The sequence below is a fragment of the Rattus rattus genome, chromosome 8 (assembly GCF_011064425.1).
Source record: "Rattus rattus isolate New Zealand chromosome 8, Rrattus_CSIRO_v1, whole genome shotgun sequence".
In the NCBI taxonomy this organism is placed as follows: Eukaryota; Metazoa; Chordata; class Mammalia; order Rodentia; family Muridae; genus Rattus; species Rattus rattus.
The window spans coordinates 112,841,792-112,850,778 of NC_046161.1; the positions used below are offsets into that span (position 1 = coordinate 112,841,792).

At 52.7% G+C, this 8,987-nt stretch overlaps 1 protein-coding gene across 1 annotated transcript in view; it reads right to left on the reverse strand.

Annotated features, from left to right (window-relative positions):
- Nucleotides 1-556: 556 nt before the first annotated feature.
- The window catches only part of Sec22c (SEC22 homolog C, vesicle trafficking protein), a 24,123-nt gene continuing 15,692 nt past the window's right edge, over nucleotides 557-8,987 (reverse strand). The window contains exons 6-7 of the mRNA XM_032911205.1: nucleotides 6,275-6,340; nucleotides 557-5,525 (exon numbers count right to left, since the gene is read on the reverse strand). Coding sequence (XP_032767096.1) covers nucleotides 5,325-5,525; nucleotides 6,275-6,340 — 267 coding nt within the window. The 3' untranslated portion in view covers nucleotides 557-5,324. The remainder of the gene's footprint in view (nucleotides 5,526-6,274; nucleotides 6,341-8,987) is intronic.

Sequence of the window (8,987 nt, forward strand, 5' to 3'; positions counted from 1 at the left end):
TCAAAATTTTATCGGAAAATGGCCTCCTGCAATGGCTGGGACTCTAGACACCCCACGCCCACCCCCCAACCCCCCAAGCCCCCCACCCCGCAAAGGCTTAGGAGGCTGGTCCACAGAGGCCGTTTGGACTTCCCACCGTTCCCGGGAATTCTGTCAGCTGTTTCAAAGCAGCCTCTGAGGAGGGCAGCAGCCCTGGGTGGGATTAGGGTGGCCAGTGGCTGCGCCCCCTGGTGGCCATTCTTTGATAGGGCTGACCTGTGGAAATGAAGCCTTCACCCCTAGTACAGATCTCTGAGGTGCCTTTCTGGCTGGCACACAGGAGGTGGCAGCTACAGAGCCTGTAGACTGCCCACCCCATAGTCCCACCCCTGCCCTCTTGATTAGGGATCCGAACTAAAGCCCTCAGACCTAGAGTATTCTGACCTGTTCAGCCCAGGATGTCACGTTTCCCCAAAACCTCTCCCACAGACCACCTCAGACCCACAAGAAAAGTAAACCCTGATTCAGAGTCCCACACGCACACGCACACACACACTTACGCACACACGCACATTAATAAAACACTTTAGATTTATTCTCTACACACTTCTTAAGCCACCTCATGTCGTTTTAATTTTAATATACACAGTATATAAACAGCTGTATTAGATCCGCACGTTGACACGTTTCAGTTCGAGCATGTGGGGGTTAGGATGTGCCCATCGTGTACTCAGATCTTTGTTATCAATGGAAAGCAGCTCATAATGTGGGCAGCAAGTACAGAGGGCAACTGTGAGGGGTGACTGGTTTTGCTGAAACTAGCCTCAGTTTTTACGTTCTTAGTAGAAAAGCCCATTAAGTCCAATCAAATCCTAGAGGCAGAGTTATACAAAGACCTCATAACATTCCTGAAGCAATCCAAGGATCACATCGATGTAAGGATCAAGGTCACATGTACGCACCAAACTTGGCTCAAAGGGAAAAAAAGAATGGGTTTCATTTTCCTTAAATAAAACATGACTGGGGCCCTGAGTCCTGACTGCCCATGACTTCACATGTGCAGATACTTCTCTAGCCTACTATTCCCAGATGTGAAGACCAAGTCCTTTCCACAGCTGTCCTGCTGACATCTATCTCCCTAGCAACGCAAGGGTGGTAGTGCCAGCCAGGTGCTGGTGGCACCCACCTTTAATCTCAGCACTTGGGAGGCAGCAGCAGGTGGGTCTCCACGAGTTCAAGGCCATCCTAGTCTACAGAGCAAGTTCCAGGACAACCAGGGCTAGAGAAACCCTGTATTGAAAAACAAGACAAGAGGAGGAGGAGACAGAAGAGTAATTGCCCCGTTCTGGGCTGGACGTGGTGGGGCACAGGGGCTTTCCTTGTAGAGATTGGAGACACCTAAAAAACCTTGGATCCTGGAGCAGGTATACTGATGCTGACTGTAACAGGGGCTCCACACACAGAGACCATGAGGCAGACCCAGGAATAAAAGGAGCCATTTCCTATCCGGATTGGGGCCTTTATATCGCAGCAGCATAACATGCCACCCGTAGGTGCCTGGACACTGGTGCAGCTGCTGCCTGCTACACACACCTGTGTGCTATAAAGATGGGGGCACCATCCCACGCTAGCGTTGGCCCCAGTGGTCTCGCAGCCTCCATGGCTAGCCCCAGGCAGTGACCGCCCACCTCGAGGCTTTCCTGTTGTGGGTTCTGCTCACTTTCCCAGCCACCAGCCCCTGTGGTTATAGTCACAATTCCCAGTAACCTGGTAAAAATCAAAACTCTAGAGGCTTGTAATTTATCAATCAGATTTATATGAGTAAATTCTCAACCCACAAAACACCCGAAGAACTCAGAGCCAACTGATATTAATTAAAGCTGCCCACTTAAGACTGGACAAACTGTCCTGTAATTATCCATCCCGTGTATGATATTCATAGCTACCTGTGGCTCTTTAAAGCCACGAGGATCTGGATCATCCTTCTCTTCCTCCATCTTCCTTCTCCCTTCTCCATACTCTCTCTCCTGTCTCTAGGATCCTCAGCCCGCCTTTCTTTTTCACTGCCCAGTCACAGGCTCTTGCCTTACCTTGTGTCTGCCCTCACCTGCATACAGACATCACACACACACCCAGAGGCCTTGTAACCCCTTCTTCCTGTACACGTACAATGGTCCCCTCCGTGACCTCTTGTAATCCTCACTAAGGGCACTGAGGAGGGCAGGCAGGGACTTCTACTGTGACACAGGACTGAGTGGAAGAGCCAGGCTGACCTCCAGGCCACTAGGCTGGCTGACCTGTGTGTTGCTTTTCCCCACCTCAGCTCTCAAGGGCACCCTAGTTTCTCTTCTTCCACCCTCCTGGGCTCTCACAGCACACAGGTGGCGTGGCCCCAGACCTGGGGGAGACAGTCAGACACGAGCAACAGCTTAGCAAGTGTTTGTTGGACACAGTGACAGCAGTGAGCCCCCTGGCCATGTACAGCCTGAGTCATGAGTCATTCCTGTCAAAACACACAGGAGAGAGCTTGAAGTGTTGCTGTTACAAGTGGCTCCCTCGGGAAGCAGCTGGGTACGGAAGCAAATGAAAGTGTGGCATGCGGACCTGGACCGGCCCAGGGAACCTGCAGAGGACAGACACTCCTCTTCCCCGCCTCATGCTCCAAACAGCCACCTGCTTAGGCCTGCTGGCTGTGGCCCTTGACCCCAAGCAATGCTGACAATCAAAGTCCTGCTTCCCCTGAGTGCTGAGCCAAGGCAGGGCAGAGGGTGGGACTCCAAAGCTACCTCCCTCTCCATCACTGATGCTAGGCTTCCTGTCTCTCCAGACTCTAGCTTGCATCTCCATCTGGAGGGAGGGAAGAAGGAGGCCAAGTGGAAACAGGCATGGGGGGGAGGGGACACACGGTAACTAGGAAAGAAAGGGGGTCTAGAAAAAGGCCCCTGTGCATGTCCACAGGGTTCACAGATAGCAAGAACCATAACCCTACCACTCCCGTGGGGTCTGTGAGGCATCTGAGGCTGAGAGGGAAGTCCGACCTCAGATGGCCCAGCTGTCTCCACCTTGAAAAAGGAGAGCCAGGCAGAGTTCTGGTCAAGGTGAAGCTCGCTGAGGGAAAAACAACCTCTCTGCCTAAGCCTGTGCTGGACTGCTCCAACTGACTGGCTAACAGCAGCCAGGCAGCACTGATCAGGAAAGCACCTCCAATTTGAGCTCTGTTTGCACCACTGTTTCCCGTGAGCCAGCTGGGCCAGAAGAGCAGCCATCGATGGGCAAAGAAAGGCTCCTGCCTTGGAACCAGTTTGCCTGGCATCAGGAATCCCACTGGGCTACAAACATTTAAGCTTCTCCCTCCAGGGAGGTGAGGCTTCTCTTGGCTGGGCTTCGAGAGAGGCGTTCTCCTCCCCTAGAGGATGCCTTTTCCTTCCGCTTGCAAGAGTCAGTTTGGAACCCTGTCTACATAAGTCATGAGCCTTGTCACCAAGCATGGATAACCCCACTAGCATCAAAAGTGCCAAATGTCTGTAACAAGGGCACCCTCAGGGACTGCTTCATTACTGCTTGTGGACTGACAACCACGAGTGTGTGCAGTGTCCAGATGTAGAGCAACACAGCACCACACAGGCTGAGGAGGAAAACAATACAGTTTTAGGCTGATTCTTTTAAATTAAAGTTTGGGTTTTTTTTTTTAATGTGTGCTTTGAATTAAAAGAATTTTCTTCCTCCTCTGCCTTTCTCCTTTCCACTTCAAAATTCTCTTTCGGGGAGAGTGAACATTTGCCTGCACAGAATACACAAACGTACGCACGTGTGTCACGTGGGTGTGAGAAAAAGTGACGCAAGGCTGAAGTTCACGTCCAAGGAAGCTGCCGATGCAACACTCATACCCAGACATTGCAGATTTGACTAAAAATAGAAAATTCTCTTATAAGGAAAGGAAATCACAACGGAGATGCTTTTTCAATCCAGCTCTGAGTCACGTAACCTCTTTCCGGAAATGATACCTGGTGGCTGACTAACACAGGGTACTGGCAACAGCGAAATTTAACAGGATTCTCTAACCCTACGCTCTGGCTTTCCTCATTACTCTGTAACTTTTGGGGTAGTTTTCTCCTTTAAAAACTACCAAAATAGGGTTTATCGCTTTTGGAGCCTCATGAGCCAACCCACGAAATTGTGGGTACACTCCAAGAACAAGCCAGAGAGGGGAACCCCAACATGGCTTCTTGAGTACCACCAGATGCCCACAGTGGAGATACAGGGGGTCTTACTCAGAAGCACGTGGAGCTGCTTTACAGAGCGTGTGTCAGTTACTCGAAGCTTTCGAGTGTTGATACCTACTTAATTAATACCTGTCCATAAAACGAGGCCCATGATCTAATCAGGATGCTCGAGGGAGGCGCAGAGGAGTAATTAACTTGGGAGGCCTCTCTAGGAGGAGATGCACAGGGCCTCGTCTCCGGCAGTGTTACAGTGGCGAGCGCCCAGCTACCACAACAAAGGCGGATAACAGCGGCCTCCCCATTCCTGCCAGGGACCCCCGAAACCCTGGCATTTCCCCTCCACTCTGTTCCTCTAAGAGGACCCTGAAGGCCCCGTATCTGCCCATGCCTAGGAGCTTCTGACCCAGCGATACTGGTTATTAATCCAAACATAATTCAGGTAGGTCCTGCAGATAAATAAAAACCACATCTGTGTCCATGAAGTCTGGCCACCACAAAGGGTCTCTGTCCTTTAAATAAACCCGGATCTCCTTAGCATTTTCTCAGCCTAAGTTTGCTTCATTCTGAATGAGCTTCAATTTATATCCAAAATATATTTAAATATTCCCAAGGTTTATTGAACCCAAGTTATCAAAAATGTAAACAGAATTTACTTAGCTTATATTTGTGAGCCGTATTTCCAAGCTTTAATTTACCCTGTACTGACACCATGAAAACTAAAGTTACACGGAACCTGCAAACTGACACCAACTCTGAAGCTTCCTCACAGACGCCGGCCATTTACTAAATCTACCATTGTGGAATCTAGTGGTTTGAGGTTATCGTTAGATTTAGGAGACCAAGATGCGGCCACTCTGACCGTCGAAGATGCTCTCTGAGCAAGCGCCTGCCTGCTCCAGCTGCCCTGTCCCGTGCTCGGCTGGTGGCCCTTCACAAACGGTCCACACAGACCAGGACTGGCAACCAGCAGTCCCGGGTCCTCCACTGCACCTGCCAGAACCTGTGACCTCGGGAGCGACAAGGATGGAGGTTTGAGGTGAAGTTGAGAAGCAGAGTGGAAACAGACTGGCCTTCCAGAGGGGAGGGGAAATCAAAGGTGCCATCCACTACACGATGTCCTCCTCACACTCCGTAGTCCGACTGCCTCTCCTGCAGCTGTCTGGTCAGGATCTGATATGAAGACAGAAAAGCCACCCCTACGTGGAAGAGGATTTGCCAGGTGTTCCTCAGCCCGTGCAGGTACGCATTGCCCAGGCAGATGGAGGCCAGCATCAACAGCACCTTCAGAGTCCGGGTTGGACTGTAGAACAGGTACAGATAACACTGAAATGAGACCACAGCACATCCAGTCAGAGAGCAGCAGCCTCAAGTCAGATCAGGCACAGGCAGGTGCATGCATTCTCTTATTAACTGACAGCTGCATGCATTCACTTACTGATACCTGCAGGCATTCTCTTATTAACTGACACCTGCGTGCATTCACTTATTAACTGACAGCTGCATGCATTCACTTATTAACTGACACCTGCATGCATTCTCTTATTAACTGACACCTATGTGCATTCTCTTATTAACTGGCAGCTGCGTGCACTCACTTATTAACTGACACCAGCATGCATTCTCTTATTAACTGACACCTGCATGCATTCTCTTATTAACTGACAGCTGTGTGCGTTCACTTATTAACTGAATTTGCTGCGGCAAAACCAGGACCAGCTGCTGCTAATCACTGGATGAAGAGGAGATTAAAAGGAGAATGCAACAGGTGTCACAGGAGGAGGGATGTTAGAAACACACACGTGTCCAGACTCAGATGCAGGGAAGAGAGGGATGCAGTAGGGAGCAGACCAGGTAGGGAGACCCTCCCAGGACTGAGTGGCCTCCCTGTGAGGTCCTCCTTGGGGACCGTGATAGCTGAGTGAGCTAGCATGGAAAGCCATGCATTCCGGCTGTAGGGGGAACCGTGGGGTCCTGCTGTGGTCTCTCCTGAGTCACAGCCACACTGAGTGTCACCGTTCCCTCAGGCACCAGCCTGCAGTCTTGAAAAGGCCCTGCTCAGGGACTGTACCCACCTGGGCGATGCAGGCCACAGAAGGAATAAAGAAAGCCAGGATGTTTCCAACTTCCTCCTGGGCGACCTGCATAGATCGGGACACAGAAGAAAGGTCTGAAAGGAACCACTGTGGCACCAAGTTTGTTGCCCTCATTTCTCTGGTGTAACTGACAGTACAGTGACGCCTAGCCAGATCCAGCGTTGGTGTGTGACCCTTTTCAATGATTAGAGGGACCTTGTCCACTCCTGTTCCAGGCCTCAGGGAATGAGCTCCCATCCCTGCACCCCTCAAAATCCTTCTCATCTGTTAATGTGACGCTTCCTTTAGTACCTGCCCTGGGCCCTGTCCCTGCCCTGTGCCATGAGAACCTCAAGGCAGGGTCTAACTTAACCGCCTTGTCAGCCAGTCAGGCACCAGTTCTACAACAGACAGCTGGCAAGTGCCTGATTCACACCACACACTGGTCAAAGATGAGCTGTGGTAACCAGCCTAATGGCTATCACTACCACTCTCTAACACAGGCATGACGCTGCTCTTCAAAAGTCAGTCTACATCAGCGTCCTGGGTTCAAGACTCAGAAGCACCACCCCTTCATTACTCTGTAATCGACAGAGAACACTGCTGTGAGCGGTGTGCTTCTATCTTCTTTATAAACTGAAAATTCATACAATATACTCTAACCACAATTTCCCCTCCCGAAGATTCTCCTACTCCCCCACCCAACCAACTCCACACTCTCTTTCTCTCTTAAACAACACACATGCAGGAGGAAGAAAAAAACAAAAAGCACAGCAAACATGTAAACACATGCACACCCACATACACACGCACGGACACACACACAGGCACACACACACACACACACACACACACACACACACACCATAATATACAAGCAAAAGACCAATAAGATTTTTTATAAAGTGCCCAAAGCAATATGAGACAAAAAAAAATCTACAAAAAACATTATGGCTCTATCTTTAAAAACAACAACCACCTGCTTGAGCTAACAATAGTAATTCTATTCCTCTGTCAAGTGTTTGAAATGCTTCTAAAAATAATTTTAAGGAAATATTTTTTGAAAGCCTTGAAATAGTAGTTTCACCACCAGTGGCCAACTAAAGGAATGTTCACTGGGGCCCAGGGTGTGGCTCTCTGCCGGAGAGAAGAGGCTTCTGTTGCCACACATCACACGGTAGAACCTGACAGTGTCAGGCTCCTGCATGCTGCTGCTAACACACCCTTGGTCCCTAAGGGTAAGAGGCAGCCCAGGGGGCACAGAGGCAGCCCAGGGGGCACAGGGGCAGCCCAGAGGGCACAGGGGCAGCTCAGAGGGCACAGGGGCAGCCCAGAGGGCACAGGGGCAGCCCAGGGGCACAGGGGCAGCCCAGAGGGCACAGGGGCAGCTCAGAGGGTACAGGGGAAGCTTAGAGGGCACAGGGGCAGCTCAGAGGGTACAGGGGAAGCTTAGAGGGCACAGGGGCAGCCCAGAGGGCACAGGGGCAGCCCAGAGGGCACAGGGGAAGCCCAGAGGGCACAGGGGCAGCCCAGAGGGCACAGGGGCAGCCCAGAGGGCACAGGGGCAGCCCAGAGGGCACAGGGGCAGCCCAGAGGGCACAGGGGCAGCCCAGAGGGCATAGGGGCAGCAGAGGGCACAGGGTACAGGGGCAGCCCAGAGGGTACAGGGGCAGCTCAGAGGGCACAGGGGCAGCCCAGAGGGCACAGGGGCAGCTCAGAGGGCACAGGGGCAGCCCAGAGGGCACAGGGGCAGCCCAGAGGGCACAGGGGCAGCCCAGAGGGCACAGGGGCAGCCCAGAGGGCACAGGGGCAGCCCAGAGGGCACAGGGGCAGCCCAGAGGGCACAGGGGCAGCCCAGAGGGCACAGGGGAAGCCCAGAGGGCACAGGGGCAGCCCAGAGGGCACAGGGGAAGCCCGGAGGGTATAGGGGCAGCCCGGAGGGTACAGGGGCAGCCCGGAGGGTACAGGGGCAGCCCAGAGGGCACAGGGGCAGCCCAGAGGGCACAGGGGAAGCCCAGAGGGCACAGGGGCAGCCCAGAGGACACAGGGGCAGCCCAGAGGGCACAGGGGCAAGCCCAGAGGACACAGGGGCAGCCCAGAGGACACAGGGGCAGCCTAGAGGGCACAGGGGCAGCCTAGAGGACACAGGGGCAGCCCAGAGGGCACAGGGGCAGCCCAGAGGGCACAGGAGCAGCCCAGAGGGCACAGAGGGGAAGCCCAGAGGGCACAGGGGCAGCCCAGAGGGCACAGGGGCAGCTCAGAGGGCACGGGGGCAGCCCAGGGGGCACGGGGGCAGCCCAGAGGGCACAGGGGCAGCTCAGAGGGCACAGGGGCAGCTCAGAGGGCACAGGGGCAGCCCAGAGGCCACAGGGGCAGCCCAGAGTTCCTGCAGCAAAGCTGGCTGCATCTTAGCAACACCCCAGGACTCCCAAAGACAGTCACAAAAGGGATCCTTCCAGACTTGTTCAACTTACTACAAAGAGTAATTTTTTTTTGTTGTTGTTGTTTTATTCCTTTATTTGATACCCTACGATGGCCCAGAACTCTTATGTAGCTGAAGATGAACTTGAACTTCTGATCCTCCTGCCTCCACCTCCCCAGTGCTGGGATGGTGGGGAGCATCATCATGTCCAGCTTTTGGATTTAAATTTCTAAACTGTCGTATTCCAATTTTGAACATTGGTAAAACCTACCTGTGCTGGACAGTGGTGGC